At 45.7% G+C, this 19,365-nt stretch overlaps 1 protein-coding gene across 1 annotated transcript; it reads right to left on the reverse strand.

The window, feature by feature from the left end:
- Positions 1-4,824: 4,824 nt before the first annotated feature.
- LOC144148241 (male-specific histamine-binding salivary protein-like) lies at positions 4,825-19,036 on the reverse strand. The gene is made up of 5 exons (XM_077679810.1): positions 18,905-19,036; positions 13,467-13,633; positions 9,081-9,163; positions 7,471-7,554; positions 4,825-4,971 (listed from the first exon to the last, which is right to left on the reverse strand). The coding sequence occupies exons 1-5, from the start codon at positions 19,034-19,036 to the stop codon at positions 4,844-4,846; spliced, it is 594 nt and encodes a 197-aa protein (XP_077535936.1). The 3' UTR covers positions 4,825-4,843.
- Between the last annotated feature and the right edge of the window lie 329 nt (positions 19,037-19,365).

The raw sequence follows: 19,365 nt of genomic DNA on the forward strand, positions 1-19,365 counted from the left end.
CATTTCTGCCGTCATTACCCATTTTCTGTTGCATCGCTTCGTCGTCTGTGTTACTTCGACTGACATGCTTGGCCAAAAGCCCTTTCTAGCCCTATAACTATTCGATTCATGCTAGCATGCTTAGGTACTTTTGAAATTAGTAATCCAGAAATACCCTTGGAGACATCCAGCAGTGCGATTGTGTCCTCTGATTACCCTTGTCACCTTTCCTTTTTAAAGACAATAGTCTTTCTTTGGCTGCCTAAACCCAGAAATTTTGGTCCGTATGTATGTGTGTCTGTCGGTCTGTGACTCGATTCAGCCACCCGGCCGAAGTAAATATGATATTGCGAAATAGTGTTATATTCTCACAACCAAGTGTGAGCGTATAAGCCCGGTTTATATGTTCATACGAGTCAACTTTGTTGAACAGGAACAAGACATTACAGAAATATGAGACAGGAAATTAGTACGCAAGGGATATTTACAATGTTCCTTTATTATAAAAATCATGGATGCTTGGTTTTTAGATAGCAAATGATATACAACATCTACTTCAAAAAAACCCTCCGCCTGCTGTTGCCCGCGCCACCTCCTGGCGGCATGTGAAAAATCTCGCGGCAACAGCCACGAAAGTTTCCACAGCTAGGTTACATGTTCTGCTTGGAATGCACGTGGAGCACGGCCACGTGGTTCTATAAACCTTGTAGTCAGCCGTCTCCATTCACGCGCGTCTCCGCCGTACTGCAGCGCTGCCATCGAGGAACCCGGCCTGTAGCAGTGGAACGAGGTAACTTCAAATCGCCTTGAGCAAACTCTTAGTGTGCTTACCTTAGAATGAGCGCGACGGTGCAGGAACAGCATGAGAGGTAAGCGGGAAAGCAAAGGGGGGCATTTCCTTGGCAAATAACTGCTAAGACTATAGTATTTTCACGACATTTGCAACACAAGGAGCAGATACGCGTCCAATTTTTTTCCTTACAGCCAACGCCAACACCAAAAGGGCATGATCAATCTGTGAAAGCTGTGGCATGTGCCAATCTGCTTACTGGCGTATTTCGCGTGGTACGACGGATGAGCGAAAGCGAAAAAACAGATGCAAATACGGTGGATTGATAAAAAAACGGTCCAAGTAATTCACTGCAAAAAATACGAGTGAAGAAAGAAATGCAAATAGAATGTAGTGCTGGAGAATTTGTTAATATGAGTACAGCTAGGCTTCCTGCTTCAAAGCACTCAAGCAGACGTAAGTGCGCTGAGGAATGTTCTTGTTGGGTGCTGTCGCCTGTGTTTTGCACGCATATCAGAAGACGGTGAGTAGAACGAATGCTGTTCACGAAACTGACCGAGTTACCTTCTTCACGCAATGTACATGTCATCGCTGGTCGGCAGCTATGTACTATAAAACCTGCATTATGTCTTTCTCAAGAAGACCTTACCGATAGTCGTTAGCTGCTACCGCGGATTGTGAAAGCCAATGCCTGTCTAGTGGCTGCCCCAAGAGTGGCAGAACTATTGCAAAGCAAAAGCAATGTAATAGAAGTAAGATAAAAAAATAAAAGAAAGAGCAATATTTTTCGAAATAAGAAAGAAAAGGAGTTAAAAAGAAAAACTAGCATCGACGAAACCCCAGCGACGCGAGGCCACTCAGCGGCTTTCGTTTTTAAAACCATGATTATAGGCTTGTATTGAAGCCTTGAATTGATTTTTTATCTATAGATGTTCTTTTGTGTTTAGGGAGACTTATCCTGGTTTTTTGTCTTTTGTTTTTTATATGAAAAAGTAATGAACAGGTTGACTTCCACAAAGGGCAGCCGTAACACACTGGATTGAAAATGTACATACTGCGCAAAATATTGCCCTGAAGTGCTGGGCGTCTTAGAGAGAGAGCGAAAAGACTTTATTGAATGATCGCCGGCAGGAGGGACGAGCAAAGGCTCCGCGGAGCCAGCCCGTCTCTCGATGCTGCCTAGGGCGTCCTCGAAGCGTTGCCCCGCAGGCGTCCGCCGGTTCGGCGCGCGAGGGGCCTTCGGGGATGTCCCCTGGAGCCCTCTGTCAGCGCCTCCCTGCGCTTCTGCCTGGCGAGAGCCGCCTCGAGCTGCTTGACGGCTTGCAGCTGCTCCGTCAGGTCCGACGATGCAACCGCTCGTGCGATGGGATCCGGCACCCGCCCCTGTGGCGCGGCCGCTTCCGTTGGGTAGCGAGAACAGTCCCATAGGATGTGGGTCAGAATTGCTCTGGCACTCGCGCACACACTGCACACGTCACTTTGATAAATGTCCGGGCACACGTGGCGCGCGAGCGCCGGCGTGATTACCGATCTGGTCTGCAACTGCCGGAAGAGCACTGCCTGCGCCCTCGTCAGTCCCGGGTGAGGTTGCGGCATAGTCCGACGTATGAGCCGATACCAGCGCAGGACCTCGGCATACTCGACGAGGGGCTCCTGCTGTTCGATGTCCTGGCAGCCGTCATCGCCTTGCGGTTCTCCGTCCCTCGGGGCCGCTGAGCCGGGGGGGGATCCCGGTGGTGGTGGAGGGGGCCACGGGGCGAGCCGCATCGCGGTTGGTGAGCGCGCGCGCGGCGGCGTCCGCCGTATCGTTGCGCTTGGGGTGGCCGCTGCCGTTGTTGCTGCTGCCTGCTTCCCGCGTGTCCGTGTGCGGGGGGAACCGGGTGGCCGGCACCGAGTCTTTCACTGCACTACACTGCGCCACGCGCACTGCACTGGTACACACTTCATAATGGCCGAGCGGGAGTCATAATGGTAGTTCATAATGGCCGAGCGGGAGTCGCTCAGTATCGTTGTGCATTGCGGATCCGTTAGCGCGGGCGCGATCGCGACTTCTTCCGCGTGCCGCGCGGCCGGCGCGCGGACGCTGCACGCACTGTGCATTCGCCGTTAGTGGCTTTCACCACCACCGAAGCGTAGGTGTTGGGTCTGTCCGGGTATCTGGCCGCGTCCATGAAGAGGGCGCCGGTGTCGTCGGCGTATATCTCCGTGAGGATCCCGGCCCGGGCGCCCGGCGTTCTTGGTTTGGCTTCGGATTCACGTTCCGAGGTAGCGGGGGGATATTCAGTCTTCGCAGGGTTTCGGCCGGCAGGCTCCGCGAGTCGGCCGCCCCAGCCGCCCGTTCACCGAGTCCCAGCCGTTCGAGGATGTGATGGCCGGTCTTCGTGGTCGAGAGGCGCTTGAGCTGGGCCGCGCGCTGGGTCTCGCCGATCTCCTCTAAGGTGTTGTGCATGCCGAGCTCCAGTAGCCGCTCGGTGCTGGCGCTGTTCAGGAGGCCCAGCGCTGCCTTGTAGGTCTTCCGTATGGCTGCATTTATCCTGCCTCGTTCTTGCGTCTTGCAGAAATGGAACGCCCCCACGTATGCCATGTGGATGATGGCGAATGATTGGACTAGCCTCAGCAGGTTCGCATCGTTCATCCCGTTGTGCCTTGTCGCCACTCGCTTGATGAGGCGGGTGGCGGTTCCGAGCTTTGTGATCGTTCGGTCGACCGTGGCACCGTTGCACCGGTTCCCCTCGATGATCATGCCGAGGACCCGGAGCGCCTTCACTTTGGGGATGATCGTGCAGTCTCTCGTCCGCACCGTCATTGCTGCGGAGGCTTCTTCCGCCCTCTTGCGGTACGCGCCTGGCGGGGGGATGATTAGTAGTTCGGACTTCTGCGGGGAGCACGCGAGGCCAGTGTCCCCCAGGTGATCTTCGATAGCTTCCACCGCCGTCTGCAGAGTCGACTCGATGTGGCCGTCACTGCCCCCCGGGGACCCACAGGGTGATGTCGTCCACGTAGGTGGTGTAGCGGACCTGCGGGATCTTCGAGAGCCGGTTGGCCACCCCGATCATGAAGATTTTGAACAGCAACGGTGAGATCACCGAGCCTTGGGGGGTCCCGAAGCTGCTCGTCTTTTTCAGCGGTAGTTCCAGGTCTCCGGCCTGGATCGTTATGGTCCTCTCCGATAGGAAGTCCCGGATGAAGTTGTACCTTCTCCTCCTCATTCCCAGCCGCGAGACCTGCGCCAAGATGGCGTCCTACGCACTATTTGAATAACTTTGAATTGTCTCTTCGTCACCAAGCATAATGTCGCCCTGGTGCGACAGTGGGGCTTTTATAACAAAGCTTTTTACCACGAGGTATGCCACCTTCTTGCCCTCAGCCTACTGGACGAAATTCCTGCCGGGCTGCTTGCATGGTTTGCGAATGCCCGAACAAGCGAGCCGGTTCAGTAAGATAATCTATGAAAGATAATTCAATCACCTTCGCTATTGAGATGCGATGACTAAGGAAACAGCAGGTGGGTCGTCTTCGATAACCTTAACTTGGCTTTTTTAGGTCCCCTCACAAATTGTTTCGAGCGGAAAAAGGGTTAGGACAAATGAACATTTCACTTGAGCAAAACGGATCATACGGCAAACTCATCCGGGTCACACACTCCCCACCCGTGCTCATCAGCTCCTTGCTCCTCGCCACTTCCTCTCGCACTTCTTGTCCTAACATTTTCTTCTCTTCCACTTCGCTGCGCAGATTTCTTAGAAGCGCCAAGAACTAGTGAAATTCCAGGTTAAACAGCTCAGTTGTTAACAACATACCACTATAATTATGTTGGATGATTACGCTGCATGCACGGAACTTTGTCACGAATGTTCTTTCGCGTTTCATCTTCGTTGCTGGTTTTACACATCTGCCAAGGTTACCGCTGGCTATTTTTTATGAGACAAGGAACATAAAATTTCCTTTAAGGCATTTCTGTGGCTTGGTGCAATTTTGTCGCGTATTTTAAATAAAAAATAGTGCATCATGATTATGTACTGCACAACTTGTTAGAAATACCGTGCAACGCTGAATGGGCGTCACGAAAAGGGTTTATTTTGCTTCACAGATCTGGCTGTCGTATACCATGTACTTTTCCGGTCCGCAGAGGAGATGGAAGATAAAGAAGCAGTGTGCCTCGATCTTATGCATTTCACCCTCTTTCGCCCAGAGTTCGCAGCCTGCAATGAAAAGTGGGTTCGTCAGCTATGGTGCTGGGAAAATTAACAAAATGCAGGCATTGTAGTCTTCTTCAGATGAAACTCAGCGCGTTAGGAACGATGCATGTAGCTGTAGGAGTGATGCCTAGGAGCTAATCATGTAGCTGTCGGTGTGTGACTGGGAGAACCACACAAGAAAGCTAATCTAACGAAGTTGAATTCACTGTCATATTTGACAGGTAAATAAAGCCGAAAGGTACAGTGCGTCATTCAAGTTTACTCTGCGTTTAACTACTGGCATCGGAACGCACAAGCGCCATCCTTTATGTGCAACGTCTTTGCACATTTGGACGGAAGGAAAAACGTATTCTAAATACAAACACCGCCAACGTACATAAAGCAGAATTGTCAAATAAAAATTCAATAAAAAAGTCCCTTAGCTAAACGTTTTGTAGAACTGTGCCTTCATAATCTGGCTGCATTCAATATTATGTATATTGTCTGCATTATACGTAGCTGCAGCAAACGTTTGCTTCTTATTCATTTTAGCAGCTCTGAAGTGCTTACGCATTTCATAGGGGGAGAGGAATGTAGAATAAGCAATCAATATGCAGACACCATAATGCTTGAGAAGAAATGTTACACTTTGCTCGGAAATTGTATACTGCTGTTTATAATTTTTCATTTGCACCAAAAATGTGCGAAAAAGCAGTAGTACAACCAAAATACGAGTTCTCCGTGAGTGTGCAAAGAGTGCAAACTTTACGCAAAGGGAAAGGCAGAGTTCTGCACGCAAGGTTCATTTTTTTGAGGAAGTATTATAAAATAACAAACAAAAAGAGTTCTTCCCACGAAGCATTCTTCGGCTACATCTCTCTTTGCGACACAAGGCTGACTGTAAGGCATTGCACTCTCTAACGTTGGACAATCTGCAAGTGCTGCGGGTTGTGCGTGCGCTGCATGCCTACGCGCACACGCACGCACAAAGGCCGACACGACCGCACACACGTGCGCACAAACACCGACTCCGAAAACACACGCACGCACAAGCAACGACATCCACCAGGCACACACACACGAACAAACACCGACACCCCGCGCACACGTGTACGAACAAACGCGGACATCCCCCGGCACAGCTTCATGCACGGCCACCGACGCCCCCCGCACACGCACACGCACAAACACCGACACACGAGCACACACGCAAGCACAGAAATACCGGCATCCCCCACGCGCGCACGCATAAATAACGGCAGATCCCCACACACACCGAAGAAGAAACACGGACACACGAGCACAACCAAATACACGAATATTAGTTTATATCTGGCCAGTACGAATCTAGGGATCCATCGCTGTTGATGTTTTTGATATACAAGCGACGATTCCCCAAAAAATAAAGTACATGTAAAGATGTCTATCTAAGAACGAGTAAGGCAAGATTATTTTATACCGCAAATGTGCGCGATATCTTTTCTGGAAGAGATTCCGCAGAAGCACTTTTGCACAACTGGTAGCATCTGCACACTCAACTGCGTAATGCAATGAAAACAGTGCGGCAAGCCTGTTGTTTTCGGCTATGCCACTCTCAACGAAGAATATTTAACGCAGATAGGACTATGATCATTTAAGCTATTCAACTGGCAGTAATGATGGAAAGTATAATAGCTGTGCCGCTTGCAAGTGATTATCGGGAGCTATCGCACCGACCAAAGAAACCCCTGTGAATCTCTCGGTACTTAGTAGGGTCCCACTATCAGCGTAGTGTCGCATGCCAGTTGCGTGGTCCGTCCATTTGGACTATAGGGTCACTTTACAACTTTTGTTTCGCTTGACCGGCACTTTCCTATGTCTCCACCACGGAGATTTATTTAAAATTGTTGCTTTACCATAAGTTGTTCTATTGAAAATTCACGCGAAACTACGCTGACCTGTGCGAATTATAGACAACGGCTAATCACATGGCATGCTCGAAATATCCCATGCCGTTTGGAGGCAGGCTGGTAAGTGCGCCCGTTCCGGCACGCTTTAGAAAATACTAAAATATCTTAAGTCCATACGTGTCGGTAAAACAATAAATAGTGCAAAGAGTTTTTGATAGAGTACTATAAGCTTCACTTTAAAAACTGGATTTCCCCGTCTCTGTGTTGAGAATAACAACGACGCTTTAAGCACGTACTAAATCTTTAGAGAATGCCGCAAGATATTGATTCTTATGCGGAAATAGATTTTCGGCACGCCGGATGTGGACAATGCCCACAGAGACCACACACGAACGAATACGCACAACCATCAAGCACGGATAATTACAAAACAGCCATCACTAAGATCGTCAAGATAAAATAATTGGTCGCACTACTTTGATTCGATTCAACGAAGGGATATTTATACCGGTACTCCTGCATTGCATTCCCAGCTGCATCGTACTCGAAATGCGCGCAATATCTACCTACCTCATCCGAGCATTGCGCGATACAAAGTGGTGTGGATCAGTTTATTTGCCGACTCGGTTCTTACCGTTATTTCGGTGCGGAAGTCTTAGAATGTCACAGTTCTTGTACTCCGAAAAGGCAAGGACAAACTCCACGACGAAATCTTTTTCTGGTAAGGAAGACAGAAAGGTGCAAACAGAATGAACGCGTCTCTGCTCACTTCGTTGCCAATGTTGCGGAAAAACTATACCTCTGCCCTCCCAACAACGTAAGTGCCTCTCTTCTCATTCCCTCTTACATGTCACGCTTTTCCCCTAGCATGTCTCTCATCTAACACTAAACACAGTGGACGTCTGTTAAAGCCAATTCAGTTGAATTGAATTGACTTAAGAAAACCTCCACCTTGTTTATGGTGAAAGCGGGAATTCCTATGTTCCACTGTTCATGCACCATCTACTTGAACCTTTTGTTACGGTTGGACTTCTTGGAATGCCTACACATGGTCTATGGTGGGGCGCGATCGGCAAGTGGTATTTCGGTCATAGCATCGTTTTCAAAGGGAATTTTGTATGTGGTATCACAGACATCGAGACGACAAGTATTCTTTTTAAATCAAATACCACTGCAAATACTACTCACTTGGGGGTGCTTCGCCTCAAATATGCCTAATGTTTTTTTTTTTGCTTAACAGTGTTGACAAGCATTAATTAGGGTAACAGATGTATCGGTTTGCATTGATTTTTCTGGTATAAACTTCTCAACAACTTCTCGATCCGAGCTACTTGGTAATCTATTATACGAATATCAAGCGTAAAAATTCAAACAGGGTCAACTACATTTTTATTTACAAAACGACATGTAAAAATGCAGCGGGCCTAACAAAAACACAAAAAACTAAAACAGAGTACGCGCACAGTGTATAGACGCGCCTATGTTGCTCATCTCTTATGTCAAGCGCTTGTCTTCGTCTCGTTTGTTCCTTCTCTAAATTTGTGCGCTACAATTTCGTATAGTAAACGTCTCGTTGTAGAATCTGGATATTTTTGGTTGGTTTGCGGAACTGAGAGAGATATAACTAGAGTACAATTTTTGGCTTTAAGAAGCCCAAGAAGAACTATTGTGTTCAAAACCCTACAGGTGTGTTCGCAGCCGTTCCTGCGTTATCTCCCGTGCATGGACCAAACAGAAAGTTGAGTCGGTCGGGGAAGCGGGCGCTTGTTTATATCTGTGGCATCAAGAAAGCGAGAAAAACTTTTGCTAGAACAAAAGTTGGCCATTTTGCGCAAGTGCACAAAAACCAGGAGGGAAAGGAGGCTTGCATAGCGAATCAGTTGGGGGCTTCCAAAGCTGAGGTGTTGTACTTGTTTACATGGCCTACAGCCAAGTGACAATCTAGATACACACAAGGTGCTGCATGGGTTAGAAAAACGAGTCGCGCTCGTCCGCCGTGACAAAATGCGGCCGATAATACTGTACGATTCATTCAAGTAGTCAGCGCGCAAGCTCTCAACTTCAGACATTTCTAGTTTTTTTCAGTTTCCTTATTGTTGCCTTCTGTCACTTCGATTTCTTTTTTTTTGGTTCCACGAAAAACATATAACCCGATTTGCAGTGTACACATTCATTTGAAGGTATTTATCTTTTAACTGAAGGCACGTAATAAACGCTGCTGGACCCAGATAAGGATTTGCTTACCTAATGTGAAAGACGACTCAATTACGTTGGGAGCAAGATAGCCCTCGGTAGCACGAGCCCACGAGTACACAGTTCTGTTCGTCCTGGGCAGGAAACAAGGAACGCACTGGTCTTTCACCTGCTAACACGTGTTCGCGGCACAAGTAGAATCTACATTTCAGTTTTGTTTTCGGTTCCTAACTAATTGAACAATACGCAAAATAGTGCTGGACTTTCTCACACGCGAAAAACCACATTATTGGTTCGCAATTGGCGTTACCAATTACATTCGGAGCTGGTTCTGGGGTTCCTATGGGCCATCAAATGCAGTTCTTCAAATATATATTCGTAGCATATTTCGGAGAGTCAGCGAAGGCCACTGCAATAAAGTTATCGGGCTTTCATGGCACATTTCACTCGCGCAGGTTAGAGGGGAAAAACATTTTTTGAGTGACCAAAGTCGACATATATTAGAAGACTTCTCACATTATATGTAATTCTGTTTCTGGTATGTGACATTATTCTATGTAAATGTAAACGAATCAATATGACGAGTTTGCGCATGGGGAAAGTAGCCAGAGAGCAGTTAATGGTGCTCATGCTGGTTGATTGGATGGCAACAAGTGAGAGACTCAGAGAAGTACACTGCATTCGCGGACGACTACTGTCATCCGGATTTTGCGTCCTGCGTAACTCTTTTTCAAAATTACTGTTGATTTTTAATTCCATCCACGAAAAAAAAATGCTGCATATTTCGTTGCTTCATTGCATCTGCTTGCTTCCCCAGCCACGTAACTTCTCACACTCTTTACTGCCCTCCCGCTTATCAAATGAAATAAATTTGCGTTCCTTCAATGAGTTTCGATTTTTCTGTCTTTACACTGTTTACGAGCCATCTGTTGCGACAATACACACCATGCTTTCGTATTTTTAATTCTAGTTATGGCTACAGCAGTCCAAGGTCGTATATTTTAGTTTAAGCTCTGTGTTTAGTGCATTTGCTTTTTCACCTTTCTGTACCCTTTGAACACATTCTTTTGAAGTTTTCGATTTTAAAAACAAAACTTAGCTGTCATGATTATTATCATCATCATCAGCCTGTCTACTCCCACTGCACGCAGGCCTGTTCCGTAGGCTTCAAAGTGTAACCAAAGTGTAATTCTGGTTAAAGAAGACTGGTATACTGCCAGTTATGTTACCACATTTTTCTCCAGATCTAGCGGAGGTTTCCTAACGTCGGACCCGCATCAGCAGTATTACTAGTTAGGAACGGCCTCGCCTGTGTATTCTTTGCGGTAAAGCATTTGATCACTGTGGCCAAGGTACAGACAGACAGACAGACAGACAGACAGACAGACAGACAGACAGACAGAAAGGAGTGCACGGAAGAGGCAGGCAAACATTTTTCTGCTGAGGTAGCCCAAACAACAGCACTGTCGTTAAACGCTACAAAGAGCTCGCACTGAAGTGGCTAGCAGTTGGGGCAGTGGAATTTGCGGAATGGATAAACACAGTGGAAAATAACGTTATGTAATTTTAATAGAGGCTGAATTGCAGCATTACCCAACATATTTTTAGCGCTGTTTGGTAGCAGAGACATTTGTGCCAACAAAGACCAATATTCTGCTCCTACTCGTTTTATAATTTACAGGACACCCAAAACGAGCGTATTAGCTTTGCATTTTCTATAGTTCTTTTTTCTATATTGGTGAGAAAGGCTATAAAAGCCTTATTGCAAGAAAACGATTTAAAACAAGATAACAAATTATCCACAGATTGGCTGAAAAAGGGTCCCTTTTTACTTACCACATCGTTACCTCAGTTCTATTGCGAACGATGGTATTTGCTGTGATGCAATAATGGTAATCGACAGATGTCTGATAATCACCTGTGCTAGCAGGTTTACTATTCATTAATTAATGACTACCTAACTCGCTGTGTGACTATAAAAAACTTCAGTTCTGTTTAGGGCAAGGTTTCTTGGGTTTTTCGAAATTTTTACAGAGGGCCATTTATCCATACAGTATATAATGATGTAAGAAAAGTGCCTTTGGAACCATGATATAAACCAGAAATAAAACAAACTGTGTTAACAATTTGGACGTTAAAGGGACCCTGGAACACTCTTTGAGCAGTGCAAGTAAACCTGCGCGACGTTTAGATTACACTGCCTGGAATACCTGAGCCAAATATTACACGTGCACTTGAAGCGGTGAGCGCGCAAATCGATGTGAAAGACGCGAAAAAACCAACCGCTCTCTCTTCAGTTGTCCTCATTATGCATGGCCTAAGGGACGTCACGTAGGCCATGGCTGCCCGATCGGCTGTCACTGGTCAACTTCGCGGCTAGATTCTTCCATTTCCGTCGTCGTCATCGCTGTGTACGAACCTCATGTATGCCTGAACCTGTAGGCACAGTTTTGCCGTTTGTTTTGTTTTTTTAGTGCGCGCGGAGTTTGAGTGATGAGCTCAATACTTCCCTTTCAACGGGACCACTCGACTACAAACGTTTATTGCTTCAAAAACGCCCTACCAGCCCGAGCGCGCACTTGCGAGCAGGCACCCATGCCTGCTTTTTTGTGGCACCAGACCGGAAATAGGCCACTCCGCGTTGCGGAGAAAAGGAGAAAACTGCCCGGCATGGGGTATATCGACGGCCCCCGAAGAGAACGCCGCGAGCTGTCCCCCTCTCTGGGAGAGAGCGCGCAGCTTTCGTCGCGCTGTCGCGGTCGAGTTGAGAGGGAACGATTATGCGCGATTTCTCATCGCGCGTAGTTTCGTTAATTGTGAACGGATTTTCATAATTCTTGCGTTAGGAGATTTCTGGGACAACAGACTTTATCCTAAAATACATTACTAGTAGTCGATGGCAAGTGTTGCAGGGTCCCTTTAAGACGTTTGGAGTACTTGTGCAAGCGGTTCAGCAGGGAATAACAAAGATCGGAGTGTTGGATGACAAGGTATGGAGGTACAAATACTACACGTCACTCATACTACCTCGTTCACCATCGACAGGAGATTTTTACTCTTTTGCACTCGTTTGAGCCCCATGCGCTCTTTTCTATGCCTTCGTGGATTTATACCACTGCACTTAGGTGTAACTACTAGAAGCATTCAAATTTTGCGCACGCATTCATCGTATTCGCAAATGAGAAACCTGTCCTTGGGTATTGCGCTTCCCGCGTCCTCACCAAATTCACGAGTGCAGATTGTTTCCTCCAGTTCGAAAAAAATGCGGTTTTGTGCCAAAGTACATCTATTTCACCCAACATTGCGATCATTGAGTATGGTCGCTTCTTGAATACTACCTCACACCTAACCACCTATCCATCTTCCTTTGGTAAGAAGCGGGAAATGGTGGTTTAAACAGCATTAAAGTTATTTTCTTACTTTATCCTCTCCCTTTATTCACTGTGGAGACATAATTGTTTGCATTTCTAAGAGAATTCTCGCGGAGGCAATTTACTCGCACGATAAATATATTTTTTTGTAATTAGGTTGCGTTGGGCTCTTTTGTATTGTAGCTAGGTATTACTAACATCGCACGCAGGCTTCCGCTGATTTAATGGGATCGGCGGAAGCCTGCGTGCTAAGAATCTATACATGGCAAAATGTCCACACACCCAACTGCGGGTGCTCAAATTTCGTGGTATATATGTACGAACAGTCATGCACAATTGTAGTGCGAAAAGAAAATGATGAATAAGACGGAGAATGAAAAAGTTTTGTTCTTGGAGGATCAATAGTGGCAGGATATCGGAGAATTTGGAAAGCTACATTCCGCAATTTCGTTACTGTAAATAAACCACTCTTCAAATTGACTTGCATGGATGGTTCCTATTTTAGTGATCGACTATTTTAGAGTATACGCCCTTCTATTTCTGGCGCATTCAGGACTCTCTCACGCACACGAATGCGTGTCATAGTGTATACTCCTTCTATGTAAAGATGTAATACTATCAGAGAAAAATTGTTGAATAAAGTCAGGCGTGGGTCTAAATTGAACCATTCAAACCATCGAACTATCAACCATTGCTGGCCGTTAAAACCAAGAAGAACAATCCTGCAAGATTTTCTTGTATAAGAAACGTTCTCCTATCAACGCGATGATTTCAATAGGTGCACATAAACTGCATCAAGAATGGAACTGCCCCTTGGTATTGCAACAGTTATTACCGGGCTAAGGTGTTATTGAACGAAAATTCTGCCGCTGTACAATGCATTCCGAATAGACATTGTATTAAGACACCATGTAAACAGTTCTTGTTTACCAGTTTTTTCTGCCATTACCCCTCCCGGGGGGTGGGGGGCAGAGGGGGTGCGAGAAAGTGGAATTGTATGGTAACGCCCTCCTTTGGTCGATCATTAAATAGTTAACCCTCTGCTAATAAGTCTGCATGCACTCACCTTGAGCCGTCCTTCGCGCTGGTGGTCCCAAAGGTACTGATGGTGTAATTCTCCTTTTCGTTGACGGATATAAGTTCATTTGAAACGCATACGCTGTTTAGACCGTACAACGGTTCATCCTCGTAGGACCTCATGTACAGATAATACTTCCCTGGTACGTTAAGTGTCTGCAAGAAAAAGTGTTGAAAAGTCTATGATTTTTACCTCAGCCTGACATAGACTAAAACATATTAGTTTTTCACAATTCAGTGAACCCCGGCTTTGTTAACGGGGTGTTGGAAGGTGAATCAAACATAAACATTAAAGTGTGACTACTTACAAGCGGAAAAAAGCAATGAAGCGTATCACGTTTTTTTGTGGGGAATTGGTGGAATAAATAAATTGGTATGTGTGACGTTCTATAGCTAGAGTAATATTGGTTCTTGTAAGAACTGTCAGTTTTTCGCCTTTGTATACCCCACTTCTTGGGATACGGGATAATATTTCAGCTAATTGATACTCTTTTCACGCAAGTACGAATTTAAATGACGCAAATATTCACGCTGAGGAGTAATCTGACATAAAGGGATGATGATGACGATTGAACATATATAATAGGTTAAAATGGTGGGGGAGGTTTCCAATTTTCTGGAGGCCGCAGGAGGACACCGCCGTCACCGCCTGTTCGACCAGCGTAGCTTCATCTTCGAGTTCAGAGCATGAAAGCAGTCTCTCGCAACAGGATGATATCTTTTTTTAATGCGTAGCAATTTTGCCGAGTAGTGCCCCCCCCCCCCCTCCCCCAACTTGATCTGTGATACGCCCCGCATTTCCAGAAAAATGTAGATTTTGGTGGAAGTAACAAATGGAAATTTTACAATAGCCTATATATAGAGAACTAGTTGAACAGAGTTTTGAAAACCAAACAATGAAAATAGAAAAAAAAATTCGCAAAGAATATACTGACAAATTAAAAACAACATGCATTTTATACATCTCCTCACAAAACTGAAGAATAAGCAAAAAAAATTCCTCTAAACAACGCTGTAACTGCCGCTAAAGATTACAGTAAACGGACCAAATCTGGAGTACGCATTGCATCTTCGAAAAAAAAATACAATTAGCGAAGTAAAGCCACTTCATAGGTATAATGGTATTCTATAGGTCACTGGTGAAAAGAAACAAAAAAAAATGTATTCTAAAGTCTTTGGGTATTCACAGCCATTATTCGATGTAAAGAACTCGCACCGTAAACACGTGGTGGGAGATTGTTATGATATATTAGTCAATTCTCTGAATTTCTGCATGTTCTTTGAACGCAGGCACAATCAATATTTTCACGTAATACTCCCATCTTCGGCATACATATACGAGAAGCATCCCAGATGTTCATATGTATTTCAAGAAGGAGCGTTACTTTAAGCTATCTTCATTGGTTTTGGTGTTCCGCTGCTGAAGGTAATTCCTATGCAAAGTTCCAGTTCGTCTACCGTTCAGATACAGCCCTTCTTGAACGGAGCAAAGCAGCATTAAACATGGTTATAGGATGTGCAGTGCTTAGCCCAATGTGATACATAGCGAAAGACTCAAATTACGAATAAGATGGGCACCGGTATTGATTTACAACATCTTTGCACAAAAGTTTCTTGACCGCAAAAAATTGCCCGCGTAAATCCTTGCTTTTCTGCGAATTCCGCCGAACATCAATATTCGTCCGCAGCGTATTGAATTTAACCCCTTCCTCGCCTTCCACCACCACCGTTCTCGGTCCTCTTGTGATGAATTCAGTGGAGGTTTGTTCTGTCCAAATCAATTTTCCTGGCGTCGCACTGCCTACGCCACCCATTGTGACCACAGGCAATTTTTCCATCCTTTGCTTGCTGGTACTGACTGGAAAAGCAATAGCGGAATTACTGATCTTTTTGTGCTTGCTTTTATTTTGCTGGAGCCGGAGCCTTTCCTTCCTGGGGCATTTTAAAAGGGGGTATTTAAATTCATACTTTAGTAATCTTGTGGCGTGTTTTCGCCGTCGCTGTGACAATCGCCTTTAGTTGACCGCAGCTGTGCCTTGCCCTTGGCAACGCATCACAAGACTCGCAGGGCCGATCTGCAGCAGCTGCCGCGTTCGCCGAATACAGGAAAAAAATGACCGCTTTCACAGTTGCCGCCTTCGCTTTTTGCATGGGCAAGTGCTCTCCTCATCTGGTTCGCGGCCTGACCAGGTGATTTGTCGCGAGCATGCGATCTCGACCACGAATACGAGCGAGGCCGGGCCGTCTTTTATGAGCGGTGCAAGGGAGCTGGAGCCTTTGGGTATACGTAGGCAAGCGGCGTCTGACTACACGGCGGATATCGCTCGGTGGGGTCTTTGGATAGGAAAATGCGGGGCTCTGGACGAAAAGTACAACAGAACACAAAAATGAACAGTTAAACAAATGAAACCCAATCTTAACCAGCCTAAGGAATCCTTTTGCTATGCATATCTAGTGTTAGCTGACCTTAGCTGCAGCCAGGTTTTTCGATTTGTTTTGTAAAAATCATCAACATATATTCTTCCGTAAAATTACGCAGGGATTATCAGTTAAGCACCTGTATATTGCCTTAAAATGTTTCCAGCTTCCTTAGTAATAAAATATGAAGAGAAGTATTGCGCGCTCTAGCAGCTTCCAAACCTGAAATGGATCTGCATGGTTATATAAAGTCTTTTTTGATGAATTATTTACTTTTGACCTTAGCACTGAATCAAGGGATAGAGAGACGGAGTAACGTTTTCGCGCTTATGTAGCCCAAGAAATATTGGCGCATTAAAAGCTTCAGTTTAACCAAAACTAGAGCCCACGCCACGACAATGGGAACCCAAGACACTACCTGAAAGCTACAAAAATCGAAAGGCGACCCCTTTTTTTGCATTTGTTCGAAAACATTATCACTATGGTTGAAAGCGAACCAATAGCTGGCGGTAAGCGCTTTGACATTTGCATTGTATGCAAAACGCAATTACAACCCGGAATTTACATCAGATAGGAGGTTTGTAGAGAGCCTGCTAACCTCGGTTACGCTGTTGCCATATCTGTGCCTGAGGAGGTGTTTTTTTTTACAACACGGTTAAGTTTAAATCTGATTCCCATGTATGCAAAAAATGGCAGCATCTCCACTCAGTGGATCACGGTGAGGGTGCGGGTTACGGAAACTCGAAATGACACCCAAGTTGCGTCCCGAGGGACATTCGATTTCCGCCCCGATCGTCATTCGATTTGAGCCATGAGGTGGACCTTGATTATTATTAAATGAAACTGCAACTCATGGATGAAATCAAATTTCGCTCTATTTTTGCTTAATGGTGGTGAGCGCACGGTTGGACGCGGAATGACATTGGGAGGGCTTAAGGTGCTCCGCACCTTTACAGACGAGGAAGTAACCCGCTTGACACTCGGGTAATAACTCAAAATTATAGCCCAACGGAAATTAAGAAGAAAAAAACGGTCGTAGTCCAATAGATAAGATGACTAACACTAACTCTTTTTTGTCTACCAGACACAGGGTCAAATCCTGCCGGTGCCTGTGAGATTTTTTGTGATTGTAAATTCTATGCGCACGGACGTGGGCGAAAATTGTACGGTCCTAAGGAACTCCACACCTAAAAATATCCCACAGCCACAAGAACTTCAAGGCGTCTATTGAAAAGCCGCGAAACGAGATCGCAGCCGTGCCGGTATTGGTGAAACCCCCGCTAGCTTGGGACCACAGTTCCACCGGACAGCGGTAGGTTGTTATGCTACATGCAGCGTAACCGTGCGTTACTTTTCTATTCAGTCTAACGAAGTGCCAGGAAAAGAAGAAAATCATTGTACACCAAGCTGCGTGTGTCCGTTGTCGATGTTTTCCCATTTGTTTCGCTTAAGCTATGGTTACGTAATGTAGCCGGCAATATTAAAAAATTCAGCGTGGCGCTCAAAGCTGCTTACGTTCTCTCAATGCAAAATCCTGGTGAAACTTATTACGACCTCCTTGATACAATACCGCAACTGCATTAATTTCTTCGTTTTCGAATATTCCTCTTTCTGTGCAAATTGCTTGAATGGGCCCATTTTCTGCTACACCGTGTGCCCCTCTTTTTTTTCGCTTTCGTTTCGGAGTCAGCAATCGTATATCAGAAAGCATAAAGGCAAACGCCGCTTCTTCCCTAGAATCTAGAATGTGTACGAGTACCCGTTGTGCTCAAGTGTCACCTCCCTGGGGTGTCACGTGTCACGTATTGTTTACAAGGCTTTATTTTTCCGATTCTTAGTTTTGTGAAATTTGCGAAGTGGGTACATTGCCCACCAAGCTCTCGATTCCTGACAAATCCCGCAAATGAGTATGTCACAAATGGTGAAACGACAACGACAACTACTGTTATACGCTGGTAACGTACGAAGATAACAACCTCGGTTTCTCGCAGAATGGGGCATTTAAGGGTTTCACATTAAGAAAAGCCTTAATGGCAACAGCGATGCACTCTTCACATAAACTTCAGAGGCCCCGGGATAATTTTTCTCCAGATGAAGATTGTCCTAAATTTGTTTTCAACTCCTTTATCCGATTAATGCTCTCTGCGCCATCGGGCATTTAAGAAAAGCTGTTTTTCTTCCGCATGCACTGACCCCGGTTGGTGGCTGTTCTGCTGAATAATTAATTAGATCCCTTCTTCTTTGTATCTGCATTGCCCTACCACTCGCACCGCTGAAAACAAAATTCAAATTTAAATTCAGCTCAGCAAGCGAAACAATATTTCTCACAGGCAACGTTGAACGTGTGTAACCAGCAAGCTGTCAGTAATACTCTGTGACCTTACAGCTGCTGCTTGTTAACTCCGTACGGGTCATCTAGGATGATAGATTCTAATGAAGCGGCTTTTTCGAATGTTTGTAGACCAATCCAAAGCCTTTCTGGCCATGAATAATTTGAAAAATCAGTTTTAACCTTGAATGTAGCAAAATAGTTCATGGCAGTATGTAATAAATGTGTTTTTTCTACCTTTCCGACATTAAAAGTGTGACCCTCGCTCCGGACGTAAGCTTGCACATTGGATTTTTTTTCGGCCTGTGCGTTTCCGGCTGGGCCTACAAAAATTTTACTGAGACTGTTGGTATGCAGGAACCGACGACCAACGCCCCGCCGAACCATTAATGCAAATTCTCTCATACAGCTTGCACAATTTTCGCTAGCGGTTGCGTTACAGCACCATTTTAAGACTATAAATACTAAGGATTTAAAGACTTCCACTAATTTACTGTGTCTTTTTCCTAACTCAAGTTTGTGCATTTCAAAGTGACTGGCATAGTCTCAGGTACGCTAAAATTGGTCATTTTGAAGTTGTCGATGTGAACGGTAAGTGGTTTATAAGAATTAGGGAGTTCTGTTGCTAAGGGCGAGTTGGAACCGGTCGCAAGTGTGCGATTCGTTGATGAGCTATTTACCTTCCATGCATCTTGATAATTCGAGAGCTGAGGCTGGCGCTCAGGCAGGTCTTTGAGGCTGAAGGAGATGGTGGCGCTGGCTAGTAGAGCAGTTACTACAAGATGGCGCTGTCTCCGCGTAATTCTGTCCATTTCGGGAACGAGGTTTCAAGTAGCAACACCTAAAATAGAAAATGCATTAGATGTGGTAGCAAATCTCTCAGACGTATGAGTACCTGTTATTTTAAGAGAGAGGGGGTTAAGGGGGAGTTGATGGACACCCACCTACAAGGGGTTTGGCTGGTTGCGTCGAATCAAGACATACAGCCCCAATCCAGTGCAGCAATCCTCGCTGGTGTCGTTTCGCAACTGGAAGTGATATGTCTGCACTGGATTGGAGCAGTATGTCCTCATTTGACGCAACCGGCTAAACCGCTTCCGCTCACTAACTAGCTAGCTTCACTATAAATAATTAACAGTGA

This window comes from Haemaphysalis longicornis, unplaced genomic scaffold, assembly GCF_048455015.1.
Source record: "Haemaphysalis longicornis isolate Haplotype H1 unplaced genomic scaffold, Haemaphysalis longicornis Haplotype H1 scaffold_8, whole genome shotgun sequence".
Taxonomy (NCBI): domain Eukaryota; kingdom Metazoa; phylum Arthropoda; class Arachnida; order Ixodida; family Ixodidae; genus Haemaphysalis; species Haemaphysalis longicornis.

Bases quoted from the DNA above. Each gene is read 5' to 3' on its own strand.
- LOC144148241 (XM_077679810.1), bottom strand. From the start codon at position 19,036: ATGGACAGAATTACGCGGAGACAGCGCCATCTTGTAGTAACTGCTCTA. The intron at 7,555-9,080 runs GTAAGCAAATCC...CTTCCTTACCAG, and splicing joins TGAGTCGTCTTTCACATTAG to AAAAAGATTTCGTCGTGGAG. The intron at 4,972-7,470 runs GTAAGAACCGAG...TTTTCATTGCAG, and splicing joins ACTTCCGCACCGAAATAACG to GCTGCGAACTCTGGGCGAAA.